The sequence below is a fragment of the Sebastes umbrosus genome, chromosome 5, assembly GCF_015220745.1.
Source record: "Sebastes umbrosus isolate fSebUmb1 chromosome 5, fSebUmb1.pri, whole genome shotgun sequence".
Lineage (NCBI taxonomy): Eukaryota > Metazoa > Chordata > Actinopteri > Perciformes > Sebastidae > Sebastes > Sebastes umbrosus.
In genome coordinates this window covers 26530670-26544654 of record NC_051273.1, presented here as the reverse complement: position 1 = coordinate 26544654, position 13985 = coordinate 26530670, and the positions used below count along the sequence as shown (strand labels likewise).

Here is a 13985-nt window from a genome sequence, read left to right as displayed (position 1 = left end):
TTGGCCGAAAGACAAATGAAACTCCTGCTTAGAATCAGTTAGAAACATTGCTGTGGTTGTTTGTGCACCGCTTATACTTTTGTTTATGCATCCATTTACTGCACTGGCCCCTGCTTGTGATACCTCAGCTTTTTGTTCCTGCTGCCTAGAGAGGCGTGAATAATGAGAGATGGGCTGAACAAGACTCAGGGGCTCTGACACACAAAATATCTCCTTTCTCACCCTCACACCCTCCATCTGCTACTGCTCCGGCTCATTTACACACTTTTCACCTTTCTCCACACTCATCATTTTCTATCTTCTATTTTGTCACCCACACTGCTCCACCTGTCTGTATTTAATGCACACATGTACCTTCTCCACTCCTCTATTGCACCCCCCCCCTCCTCCTTCCTGGCAGAAATCGAAGAGATTTTGTCTACTGATCTGGTGCCCGGCGATGTGATGGTCATCCCCAGCAATGGGACCATCATGCCATGTGACGCCGTGCTGGTCAGCGGCACCTGCATCGTCAATGAAAGCATGCTCACAGGTTAGAAGCAAAGTCTGAAAGAATATTGTTGGAATATTTGTACATAAACTTAACAACCAACCACAGGAGACTGAAGACGGCAAAATGCTTTTCCTGTAAATCTCCCAGCAGCCAGTTTTAATATCAGTCTAACCCCCCCCCATCAGGTGAGAGCGTTCCTGTGACAAAGACCAACCTCCCAAACCCCTTGCCTGGGGAGAGGGAAGGGGAGGCTGACGATGCCTACAACACAGAGGAGCACAAGAGACACACACTCTTCTGTGGCACCAACGTCATCCAGACCCGCTTCTACACAGGCGACCTGGTCAAGGCTGTGGTGGTCCGCACAGGTAGGTGTGTGTGTGTGTCTGGGGATATGCATTTAGAGATGATAAAAAGGACCTGTTATGCTTATTTTCAGGTGCATTCTTTTATTTTGGGTTTCTACTAGAACACGTTTGCGTATTTTAATGTCAACCAAACCAAACTCTTCAGACTCCGCTCCAGCTCCGCTCTAACTAGCTTTGTTTGAGGGTGTGTATTATGGGCAGATATTTTGCAAATGTGTTACTTGGTGACATCGCCACGTCACAGAAGAAAAGGCGGGACTTTAAGCAAGGCGTTTCAGTCAGGTCAGGAGCAGTGTTTCTGTGGGGGAGAGTAACTCTCTTTGGCGTGGACTTTGGCCTTTGTAACGTTTCAGACCTTTTACATGCACAAGTACCACGAGTCTGTTAGCGGTAGTCTTAACCTGTCTTTATTTTGTCTGAACTGAATTACGGCCGATACGGCGTGATGTTTGTGGCTGACTATCACCAGCTGATCTAACGAGCTTCCAGTGAGTGCACAACAGCCGTGTGCGATTTGAGACAACACTACCCTGTCAAAATTCACGCACTACGCAAGTATGTACATAGTGTGCACAGTGTACATGGAAGTGTACTAACGGAAGTGTCTAACTGAGACACAGCTACAGAAATCACAGGTTCTACTGCTGCTCATTACAAGAGCAATTTCAGAGGTCAGAAATATCCCTTTCATTCAGGAAGAAGCCATATTATTAACGTGCTCTGCAGTTTAATCCTTGTTCATTACAGTTCATTGACCTGAGCCCATGTCTGAAAGGAGTTTAAGATCAATTATCGAAAAACCCTTTCAACCCAAACATCTCCTAACTTCTTTACCCAGGTTTCAGCACAGCCAAAGGCCAGCTGGTGCGCTCCATCCTTTACCCGAAACCCACCGACTTCAAGCTGTACCGTGATGCCTACCTCTTCCTGTTGTGTCTGGTGGCTGTGGCTGGAATTGGCTTCGTCTACTCCATCGTCCTCAGCATCATGAACAAGGTAATAATGGAGGTGACGAGCAGATTAAAGGAAAATGAGAGCGCACAAACTGCAAGAAAATCAAATCTTATACTGTCCCATGAACAATCACTGGCTCTGTCTTTCTGTTGAGTTACAATCATAAAAAATACACAATCGTATTCGTGAGCGGCACAGTTTTATTTGTTGATAATTGACCATATCACTACAACAGTACGCAAAATATTTTCCTACAACAAACAGCGTGGCAATGCTTTTCTGAATCAGTATGTGATGCAGAACATGAACTGTTTGAGACTTTAGTTTTCCCTTCTCTGTAACGCTTCTTGTGTGATTGTAGGGTTGTTGTTGTTGTAAGATAAGCATCAGACTTGGCGGATCAGTCATTTTGAGTCCTTGCTTTGGATTTGTTGTTAACATGAACAATCCTAGGAGAAACATGCCCCAGCAAGACTTTGCTGTACCACACTGTTCACTTCAAAAGTGGTTCTTGACAGCTTATGCTGGGAAATGTCACATATTTGACTCTTAAACCAGGATTTTAACAGCCCCTTCAACAAATGAGTGAGCCTGAACTGAGAATCCTTACCAAGTTTAAGGAGTGCTGATTTTTTATCAAACATGCAAAAGTATCCTGACTTTCTCCTTTCTGCCTGCCCCAGGTGCCAGCCAAAACCATCATCATCGAGTCCCTGGACATTATCACCATCACTGTGCCACCGGCGCTGCCAGCCGCCATGACAGCTGGCATTGTGTACGCCCAGCGACGCCTCAAACACCTTGGCATTTTCTGCATCAGCCCACAGAGGATTAATATCTGCGGTCAACTCAACCTTGTCTGCTTTGACAAGGCGAGTACTAGTGGTTGTGTTATTGCTGTTTTTGCTCTTCAAGTAGTCAGCTGTAGGAATGTCACTATACCAGAAATTTAGTAGTCGATACTTCAACATACACTCCTTTATTACCGTTTGCTTACTGGTTTTTGAAAAAACAAATCTGTGTTGAAATGGACAGGGCCAGAGCTAGTTAACGTTAGCTGTTAGCAGCCGGTAAGCAGCACAGTCCTGCACGGAGCTAACGGCTAGCATTAAATAGCTCTCGTCCTGCCGATTTCAAAACAGATTTGTTGTTCACAATGTAGCATTATCAGGGACAAAAATAGGGTGTGTCCCCTGGACATGTCGATAGTGAGTTTACTGCATCCCAAACACATTCTCTATCGTCCCTGGGACATCGTTGGTCTCGAACTCAGACGGTACCTACGGTACCTGTGGTACTGAATAAAAAATGAGTACCGTCACGTTTTCAGAATCTTGAGGTCGACTTGGTACTGAAGTATGGTTCTTGTGACATCCCTAGTCAGCTCTAACCTTGTATATCACTAAAGAAGAGATGTCTATTTTCTGGAGGCCAACAAGAAAGTACATACCTGAAAACAAAACAAATAATATAGAAATATACCACACAGTGATCTGAACAATAGAAGGACTAGAACATTTTGAGTAACTGAGAAATTGGATTTGATATTTATGTTATCTATTATAATTATCTATTTGATTCCATTCAATCAAACTTTATTTCTAAGATTTGACTTTCTTTCTACTTACAGACTGGAACTCTGACAGAAGATGGATTAGACCTATGGGGAGTCCAGAGGGTTGAGAATGGCAGGTGAGCTTGTCTGTACTTTAATTTATTAAACATAATGGAACTACCACTGTTTCAATACATATTGGCTGCATCCCAAAGAAATCTCAAGTCATTGTGTTTGTTTAGCCATTGCTGAGCTTGTATTGCTTTGCTGATTACCTGGTGGAAATGTACTGGTAAAAATGTACTGTAAAAGCTGAAATCTCACTGATGTTGAACTGGGATGATTGGGTTGTGACTGTGTATCAAACAGCTCAAGTGAAATTATTTAGATATCAGAAGAGATCTTCAACCAACCAGTCACTTATGAAATGTGTTATTCTGTGTACAGTAATACGATTATTTGTCAGATATTGTAATGTGCAGGAATATTGAGTAATTATTATTTATTTACCCAAATTTAGAATAGTAGTTATAGAGTGGTTATGATTTTTAGAAAAACTATATGCATCTTTCTGTAGCATGAATCAGTGGTATAAATATACATACATACATACAGTAATTATGCACCATTACTATACCAAGTCCTTGAAATCCATTGCTTTTCATTCTCATCATGAAATATACTTTTCACATCATAAAGTGTTTCTTACTCCACCGTTTATATGTCTGCGTATAACTTCTTTCCTCATCCGCCTCCTGTTTCTTCTGCCTCTCCAGTTTCCAGCTGTCAGAGGAAAATGCATACAAGGAAAATCTTGTCAAGTCCCAGTTTGTGGCTTGTATGGCCACCTGCCACTCTCTCACCAAAATAGAGGGCCAGCTGTCTGGAGATCCGCTGGACCTCAAAATGTTTGAGGCTACAGGCTGGGTGAGTTGTTCTGTCACTATCCAAAAGCATAATGTTGGTCAAGACAGCACAGTGGGAATGTGATTAGTCAGACTGCCCTTAAAACGATGTATGGGGACAAATGGCCACTTGGAATCCCTTTTATGTGTTTGGTCACCAGTGTGTGACAGAAAGAGAGAGAGAGGGAATCTAAAAGATATTATGTCAAATGTCTTTACACATTCTTGATATCTTACTGTTTTTACATCAACGTTTTTGTGAACCTTATTTTCTCTCTACCTTTGTGTGCCCAGATCCTCGAGGAGGCCACTGAGGAGGAAACGGCTCTCCACAACCGTATCATGCCCACTGTGGTTCGACCCCCAAAACAGCTGCTGCCCCCAGAGCCTGCCGTCTTACCAGAGCAGGACATGGTATGAACAGCAATAAATACAGATCTATCAATCTAATGATATTAATAAAATATTAGAGCTGGAGTGTGGTTTTGATCATTGAATTTATTATTTGTTCTCTGACTTTTTTTTTTTTATATAGTTTTTAGTATATTGGCTATATATAAAACCAACATATTCTTGTGCCTCAATGCAACATAAATAGACACTATCGCAATCATATGTGAATGATTGATTTATTTGTTTTGACATTGTGTTTCTCACAGACTCATCCCACTCTGCTCTTTTTTTTATTCTAGGAACTGTATGAGCTCCCGGTAAGTTGCCTGCTTCCTTCCCACCACCCCCACCCGATATCAGATTTCTAATGCACTATTATCGTGGCCAAAAGAATTCACAATAACAACATTATCGCGATAGCTATAGAAAATTAAAATAATAATAATGCTTTCAGTCAAATTTAACTTTGTCTCTTGTGCGTTTTGTCTCTTTTTTTGGCAAATGAATTAAACTCAAAATACGAGTGTAGTGCGGTGGAGAGAGAGTGTGTAACCATTGCTGTACAAAAGCAGCATTGTAAGAGTCAATGGTTTATTTACACGATATTATCATATGTGTAATACGGTTATCGTCAATACAGGCATATCGTGACACCCCTACGCCAAATGAATAGTTTAGATTTTAACGAGCAGTAAAATTGAGCATAAATAGTGGCCTTCTACTTACCAATGTTGCCAGTTAATGTAAAAGTCAGTTAAGATTTTAAGATTTTAGTCTTTTTGTTGATACATGAGCGTCAAGTTTTCAGAATTATGTGCATCGTTCCATTTTGTGTCGTAACTGTAATACGGCATTTTTTTCCCAGGAATGTCGGCACAGACACCCAGTATATAATAGTGCAAATATGTAAATATTGCAGTTCTTTAATCAGTGAGCCATAGGCTCAATCACCATTGTGGTACTTCATTCGACAATCGATGACTTACCAGACATTTATTTAAATGAGAATCTTCGAGATTGCCATTTGACACACACAACTTGTGTCGTAAATTTGCTTATTATTCAGTATAAAAAAAACATGAAGATGTAATCTGTAATAGGTATCATGATTTTGTCAACCAACATTTATGTTACCCAATATCCTAGTAATAGTAATTTTGTAAGTACTCAGTTATTAGCATTATCCGTGATGGACATTTCATTTTTAGTTTTCATTTTCTCCTTGTCATAAAGGTAAAGACTGTTATTTGTTTTTCTGTGTGTCTGTGTGGGTGTGGATGTGCAGTCAACGTATGAGATCGGTATCGTGCGCCAGTTTCCCTTTTCCTCAGCACTCCAGAGGATGTGTGTGGTGGCTCGTCTGCTGGGGGAGAAACGTATGGATGCCTATATGAAGGGGGCGCCAGAGGTGGTGGCCAGTCTCTGCAAGAGAGAGACAGGTGAGGCGTCTAGTTACTGTAGCTGCTATGGTGGTGAACAGTATTATTATTAGGGATGCACGATACATTTGGTGGCCGATATACTATTGCAGATAAGTAAGAAAAATAATTTGTTATTGTTATAATGGAATTTCAGCCGATAATTATGTCCGGCTGCAGACTAGGGAACCACTGAAAACCCGTCTCGTCTTTACTTGCTGTCTGTCTCTCTCTAATTTTACTCATTTCTTCAATGTCTCTCTGTCTTTGCAGTGCCAGAAGACTTTGCAGAGGTTTTGGAGGGCTACACCAAGCAGGGTTTCAGGGTCATAGCTTTGGCTCATCGTCGACTTGAATCCAGACTCACCTGGCACAAAGTCCAGAACATCAGCAGGTAGCGTTCTGTATATTATTGATATTGTTGCCATTGACCTTCATTTCAAACCTATCCAGAGAACTTCAAGCTAAGGATTGCTACTGCTTTTTTTTTAACATGCTACTTCACACTGTCATGCCTGCATTCCTCTAATGTATGACATAAGTACTAATGTGAACGTTTTACTTTCCTTTGAACTAGGGATCACATAGAGGCAAACATGGAGTTCCTGGGTCTGATCATCATGCAGAACAAGCTGAAGGCAGAAACCCCAGCGGTGCTGCAGGACCTTCACCAAGCTAGCATCCGCACAGTCATGGTTACTGGTAAGACCACACACACACTTACAGAGGTATCTAACTAAACCACCTGTGGCATCAATATGATGTGCAAATGAAAACATACAGTGCACATAACACACAATCACACATAACACAATCCTTTCATGTCTCTCTGTCTGTAGTTGCTCATTAAAACTCTTGCACTGATGTAACACAGGCAGCATAATGAGTTTGGTAATCTGTGTATTGGCAATCCCTGTGGTATTTACTCAGCTCTACCTGTAATCTCAACTAATAACTTTTCTAGGCTGCTCAGTGTAACTGGCACAAATGAACTCCAATATCCACCAGAGGATTTAAATTTGTTCTTCCTTGCTTAGCTTTCTCCTTATCACCTGTCTTCTGAGGATTGCTTCAGAGGCCTTAAAAGAAAAGACTGAAAACGTCTCCATCGAAGCTGAATCATGATGTCATGATGTACACATACAGTATTAGGCACCATTTTAGAAACTGGGTTCCTCCTCTTGAGGCCCAGACACACCAAACTGACCTCAAAGAACTAGCTGCGACTGTTGCGTCGCCACCCGTCACCTGTGTCTTGACCAAAAAGTTGCACTACAACACACCACAAATACTACAGTAACTCTCCACACCAGCAGGTGGCGGTAATCTGTATTCATCATGCAAAAAGTGAAACCGGAGGACCTAGGATGGAAGATATACAAACCGTTGTTATAATACGTACATGAAACAAAGCGGCGTTTGCTGACGATATTCACACCACTCTCACTCACCACTTAGCTTCATTCCAGACGGCCATGTCGTTGTGAAAATATCCGTGTATTGGAATGATCAGATGAGATGAAGATGAAACATGAGAAGAGCCTTCTGTGTTTTTCCTCTCGACCTTACTCGTTGGCTTGCTTTCCTCAGTTCCGTTTCTTGTCTTGTGCACTGATTCGCTTAAGCTGAGTGATTTCTCTCACTGACGGGTTCCGCCGCCGATTCAACATGCTGAATCGGCCGAAAAACCTCAGAAACGGGCAGACTAGAGTCAACGGTGTGGGACCCACCTTAAAAACTAGAGCCACAGACGTTCACCGATGGCCGACCGTCGGCCTAGTGTGTCAGGGCTTTTACTCCAAATGTCCCCAAACTTTCTTTATGTATAGGGTTCCAGGACAATAGGTTCCTGTTCCCATTCACCACCCTACCATCAGTCACAGAATGTACTAAACCCACACTGTATAAATATTAATATGGGTTGTCGAGGAATCAATCCGATAAAATCGTAATAATGCATGTGTATTTGTGAGAAAGATAGAGAATGAAGGACGAACAGAGTACCATAAAACAAAGAACTAATTGTGTCTCAGCTAGACACTGTACTAACAGTATCTGTCCATCTATAACACAAGCTGATCATCATAAAAGAAGTAATGAATTTTCAGTGGAGAAAAAATGCATAATACGACACGCTATGTATTCACATTGTAGGTGACAACATGCTGACAGCCATCTCTGTGGCCCGGGACTGTGGAATGATCCCTCCCCAAGACACAGTCATCATAGCTGATGCCCTCCCTCCCCATGAAGGACAAGCCGCCAAGATCACCTGGAGATACGCCGACAAGCCGAGCAGGACATCTCGCCTGGAGGTGAGGCGATGGGGCTGAGGCTAACACTCACACAAAACACACTCACACAGAGAAAGAGCAAGCGATGAAAAATCTTGCACAATCAGACACACACCCACAGTGAGAGGCTGCACGCGGGCATACACACTCGTGTCTCAACTGTCTCTGAAACCAAAAAAGTGAAATTGTTTAGGTCAGTTGGCTGCTCTTAATGACGAGGTGTCCCACATCACCTCCCATTTCCTCTTACTGTCGATCAAATAAGAGCCAAGCAAAATGTAACATACTTGTAAGTAGCTTAATATAGTGTATAAACTTGAGGTTATCTTGTTTACTAAAAAAATATGCAAGCGTTGTCTTTAAAGGTGTGCTGTCTCATCAGTGGCATCTTTCCCAAACTAGTTTTAAATCATATCAATCATGAAGTTACGCCAGTGATTTACTGATAAGATGAGTACACAAAGGTTTTTTAATACTTGGATAAGAGAAGAAAATTTGAAACGACCTGGTTTAATCTGCGAAGAAATGCTTCGCTGCCTTCCAAATAAATACATTTGTTTACATAGTGCAATCCAATACAACAGCTGAATAATAAAATATGATCTTTGCAAAACATAAAATGTATTAATTGTTATCGACACAGTCTGAGAAGTCCCTTATAATGTTTTAGCTCTAATCCATGCTTTCATTACTCCAACAGCAAGTGTACATCGGTCTGGAGGATGTGTGTCACGTAGATGAGCCCAAAACACAAGAGCTGTACCACTTTGCTATGAACGGAAAATCGTTTGCCGTCATCTCCGAGCATTTCCCTGACATGCTTCAAAAGGTATGAGGTCTCTTAAAAGAGACCAAACTTTTCTGTAACTGGAGTAGAAATGTTGAAGTTGCTCCTACTGTTCTTTGGGTGCAGTTATCTCCATGACACCTGATGTTTCTGTTGTTTTGATCACGTGTTCTGTCGTACAGCTGGTGCTGCATGGGACAGTGTTTGCAAGAATGGCCCCGGACCAGAAGACCCAACTCATTGAGGCGCTGCAGGGCGTAGAGTGAGTATTACTGACGAACACATGATGTAGCTATGAAAACTTTGACAGGTCGTCTGAAGTGTATTGAAGTATTACATCCACGATATATGCTTCTTGCCACTGAGAGAGTCTTAAATAATCAGCAGCAGTAGAACCAGCCTACAGTCAGAACTGTAAAATAATATATATATATATATATATATATATATATATATATATATATATATATATATATATATATATATTATGGTAACATTAAGCACATAGTGACTGCTCTTCTTTATTTGCTCACAGTTACTTTGTGGGGATGTGCGGAGACGGAGCAAATGATTGTGGGGTATGTACAGCCACTTTAAAAGTAACCATGAATGTGACAATAACAGGTTGACATGGACATTGATTGATTGCAGTCTGTACATACTTTATATTTCTCACTTTCCTCACCCAGGCTCTGAAGAGGGCTCATGGTGGCATCTCTCTGTCAGAGCTCGAGGCGTCGGCAGCTTCTCCCTTCACCTCCAAGACCCCCAACATCTCCTGTGTCCCCAGCCTCATCAGGTTTGTCTTTCCTTCTTCTTATTTGTGTGCCACACTATAAATAAATACAAAAGTGATGAATAAAACCTAAATGGAACATCTTACCTCAAAAGCACCAGGATGCACGACGTTGTTGTCATTATGTGCTATTTATTAGTGGCGGTAATGAAGAATAAACTATTGCTCGAACTAGTGGTTCATTTTCTAACTCATTTTGTGAAGTTTTAGGTACAATTCTCACACTTTAACACAAGAAACCACCCCATGCAAATTCATCTATCTTATGTTTTTAGAATAACACAAAAAGATAGTGTATGCTATATACACCGTATATATATATATATATATATATCTTTCAGGACCTTGACCTTGCTCGGAAGCCATCCTTACATAAGAACATTACTTTAAGTGCAATAAAATTCAGATGGTGGCTAAATTTGTGACTTTAATCTCAGAATATTCGAATTTTTTTCCAGAAAATTGTGATTTATTTTTTTTCTCGTTAATTTACCTCAAATGGGTTTAATTTTTACACTTTAATAACACAAGAAAACCACCCCATGCTTTTTAAATTCACCTATCTTAGACAAATTGAATTGAAAAGGGCTTTTTATGTCAATTTGTGTTTTTATAGCTACATGACATGTTACTTGTTGCTTTTACAGGGAGGGGCGTGCTGCTCTCATCACCTCCTTCTGTGTGTTCAAGTTCATGGCCCTCTACAGCATCATCCAGTACATCAGTGTCACCCTCCTCTACTCTGTACGTAATGCTGCTTCCACAATCAGCTGTAGCTAATGAGAAATCCAGTCTCTGATCTGTGCTGTTTTTGTTTCTTAGATCCTCAGTAACCTTGGAGACTTTCAGTTCCTCTTCATCGATATTGCCATCATCCTCCTTATTGTCTTCACCAGTAAGTATAAGAAACAGTGATGTTTTTTTTTAAGTTATTTTTTTGGCATTTTAGTATTTATTGACAGGACAGTGGATAGAGTCTTGGAAAGGGGGGGAGAGAGAGAGAGTGGACGACATGCGGAAAGGGCCACAGGCTGGATTCGAACCTGGGCCGCCACAGCTAGGACTCAGCCTTGTTATATGGGCGCCCGCTCTACCAACTGAGCTATCAGGGCGCCCTTTACCATGTTTTTTATCTTTATTTCCCTACCTCTTCTCACCCACAATGTCTGCTTTCTGACCATCATCATCATTTCCCTCTGCTCCTCTTCAGTGAGTCTGAACCCAGCGTGGAAAGAACTGGTGTCCCGTCGTCCCCCATCAGGTCTGATCTCAGGGCCTCTGCTGTTCTCTGTGCTGACCCAGATCCTCATCTGCTTGGGCTTCCAGACCATCACATTCCTTTGGGTCCGACAGCAGCCCTGGTACTCAATGTGGACACCGAGTTCAGAGTGAGCAAATGCGATTTTCGAATAATAATCTACTAATGCCCAGTGATTTTCTAATCGTTTGTTGCTTGGAATGCACATCTCTAATTTTGACCACAGACTGAAAATGTTATTTGATTGCTCTTGAACCGAACTCTCCTCTCACCCAGTGCCTGCAACCATTCAGCCCATATTAACGTCTCCGACCACAACGACACAGAATGGGACGACCACAACATCAAGAACTACGAGAACACCAGCCTCTTCTATGTCTCCTCCTTCCAGTATCTCGTTGTTGCCATCGTTTTCTCAAAGGGCAAACCTTTCAGGCAGCCGAGCTACAAGAATTGTAAGGAAACTTGCTTCTTAATAAATCTGTCCTAAAATAGTTAAAATGTTACTTTTATATGTTATAAATTTGTTTGTGTGTTCTCTCTCCAGGGCCTTTTGTGCTGTCTGCCTTGAGTTTGTATTTTTTCCTGCTGTTCATCATGTTCTATCCTGTCAAAGGCATTGACGAATTTCTAGAGGTAAGAAGATGCCAAGTACAAGACACATACCACTTTACTCAGCTCTGGTGTTGACTAGCTTGTTTTATCACGCCGAGCTCTATACTCTTTTAATATTTTGATATGATATAATGTCCGAGTCTGCAGTTTCATTAAGATGTGCCGAACTGAAGTGTTACAGACACATAAAGCCTGAAATAAGGCTGTCATGTTAATAACCTCTGATGGTCATCTTTGGAGTATCTCTTTCTCTCTCCGTACAGATTGTTTGCATCCCGTTTGAATGGAGGGTAAAACTCTTCCTCATCATCTTAGTCAATGCTGCTGTGTCTGTTGTGGTGGAGGTAAGGCACACACTTCAAACACATGGCAACAGTAGATGTTTTTCTCATGTACAGTCTTTTGTTTTTTCATGCAGTGTGCTCATCTTTGTCTCATTTAGCTGGACAGCAGGATCAATCTTGTGTTGTGAGAAGAGTGTATGTTGTAAAGTGAAAAAGAGACAAGCTTTGGTATCTGTAATAGTTAACACTTGAAGTTTTTTTTGGTGAAATGTTTACATTTGTTAGGCTTTTGAAAATCATCTAAACAGCATATGTTTGTCCGTGTAGTTTTGGATAGACGGATGCTCTGTAAGAACATAATTTACTGCTTTAATGCTGGCTTGTCACACTCAGTGGAGCAGTATCACTACGCCTCTGCCTTCCTTTTAGATGACTGCCCTTGCATACATGCACTGCTTAGAAGACACCCTAGATGATGCTATTTCCTAAACTTCCAGTGCAAATTCCTTTCACCGTTTTAAGTGAATTAAAAAATCAACCCAAAGGATTTTACACATAATCAAAAATGTTCAGTATTTTGAGACAATAGTATCAATACACTCTCTTCTTACTAATTTGTTTGATTTCATTTTAACCTCACATCTGATGATTAACAACACACAACTTGATGGAAGAAAAAAATTGCCACACATGATTACTTAAAGCTTTGATACATTGTGGCTCTGCAAATCAATTGATGACCACTGTGCAAAATACAATGCAGAAGCTATGATAAATTACATTAGCCTCTCTGTAATTCTTTCCCCTGCCCCACTGCGCTATTCCATAGACCTTCATCCTTGACATCGTCTTATGGAAGCTTGTGTTCAGCCGAGACAAACAGGGCAGCTTTGGCATCACTCCTGCCGCTCCGACACCACAGGTTGGGAAAAACTGACACATTTCTTCTTTCGCCCTTTCATTTTCACTCGTTTGGTGTTCCCTCTCTCTGTCCCCACTTCCTTCTCTAATGTTACGGAGCGCACCTTTTCTATTGTAACTTCTAACCAAGACATGCATGTGCGAGACGTCAGCCTCATTCTGACCTGTCCTCTACGTCTCGTGACGGGCCTTCTGTTCGGGGCTTGATAACAGTTGCAGTTTTACATCTCCAAACCATTCTGTTGTCTGGCTCCGTTTCGAGATAAGCTTCATAACTGCTCTTACAGACAAGTATTTTTCTTTACTTTACTTTCTTGCTGAAGCTGAAAGCTATCTTCAAATTTAGAGCTACTTGTATTCACTGTTAAATACATTTAAATTGAGATAAGTAGGTACATGACTGGGAAGTAATTGGTTTATTTTGAAGCTTGATCATCTCCTTTAGAAACCACCATAGAAGCGCCTTGCTTTAGTAAGGTAAGCTCTATTTGCTGCGCTCTTAGTTTCCCTATTAGAGTAATTCCTAGATAACTGTCAGTCAACACTGTCAGTTGTTCCTATCAAGTACAGTATATTTAAAATCAAAGCAAGGTTAAATGAATAGTTCCGGTGTTCTGAAGTCCGGTTGTATGAGGTACTTATCCATAATCAGTGTATTACCTACAGAAGATGACGGTCGGGACGCCCACAGTTTGGAGAAGCAGAAAGGAGTTACCGTACGGAAGCAAAGCAATGTACTGCTGTGGACAGGGCCGGCAGCAAAATGTATTTTAGCCACCTAAAAGAAAGGCTCACCTAAAAAGGTCAATATCAGTTTAAGTGTTTGCTATATTTAGAATATTTTCGCCGGTTTACCTTGACGGGAGACAGCTATACAGTACGTTTCCCACAGGAAACTGAAGCCGTTATCTATGCTCTCGCCAAAGCCACCAGACTCCATTGAG

General features: G+C 41.3%; 1 protein-coding gene across 4 annotated transcripts in view; it reads left to right on the top strand.

Moving 5' to 3' along the window:
* The window catches only part of atp13a3 (ATPase 13A3), a 44239-nt gene that overhangs the window by 22982 nt on the left and 7272 nt on the right, over positions 1 to 13985 (top strand). For 2 of the 4 annotated variants that reach the window (XM_037770506.1, XM_037770507.1), the window contains exons 11-33: positions 401 to 532; positions 679 to 861; positions 1700 to 1857; positions 2499 to 2687; positions 3446 to 3507; positions 4147 to 4297; positions 4570 to 4689; positions 4968 to 4985; positions 5954 to 6107; positions 6360 to 6480; positions 6664 to 6788; positions 8241 to 8401; positions 9081 to 9209; positions 9350 to 9429; positions 9703 to 9745; positions 9857 to 9966; positions 10611 to 10707; positions 10786 to 10858; positions 11174 to 11351; positions 11498 to 11676; positions 11769 to 11857; positions 12100 to 12180; positions 12950 to 13042. In XM_037770506.1, the coding sequence (XP_037626434.1) occupies positions 401 to 532; positions 679 to 861; positions 1700 to 1857; positions 2499 to 2687; positions 3446 to 3507; positions 4147 to 4297; positions 4570 to 4689; positions 4968 to 4985; positions 5954 to 6107; positions 6360 to 6480; positions 6664 to 6788; positions 8241 to 8401; positions 9081 to 9209; positions 9350 to 9429; positions 9703 to 9745; positions 9857 to 9966; positions 10611 to 10707; positions 10786 to 10858; positions 11174 to 11351; positions 11498 to 11676; positions 11769 to 11857; positions 12100 to 12180; positions 12950 to 13042 (2726 nt within the window). The remainder of the gene's footprint in view (positions 1 to 400; positions 533 to 678; positions 862 to 1699; positions 1858 to 2498; positions 2688 to 3445; positions 3508 to 4146; positions 4298 to 4569; positions 4690 to 4967; positions 4986 to 5953; positions 6108 to 6359; positions 6481 to 6663; positions 6789 to 8240; positions 8402 to 9080; positions 9210 to 9349; positions 9430 to 9702; positions 9746 to 9856; positions 9967 to 10610; positions 10708 to 10785; positions 10859 to 11173; positions 11352 to 11497; positions 11677 to 11768; positions 11858 to 12099; positions 12181 to 12949; positions 13043 to 13985) is intronic. The other 2 variants (XM_037770508.1, XM_037770509.1) reach the window with 1 other exon arrangement.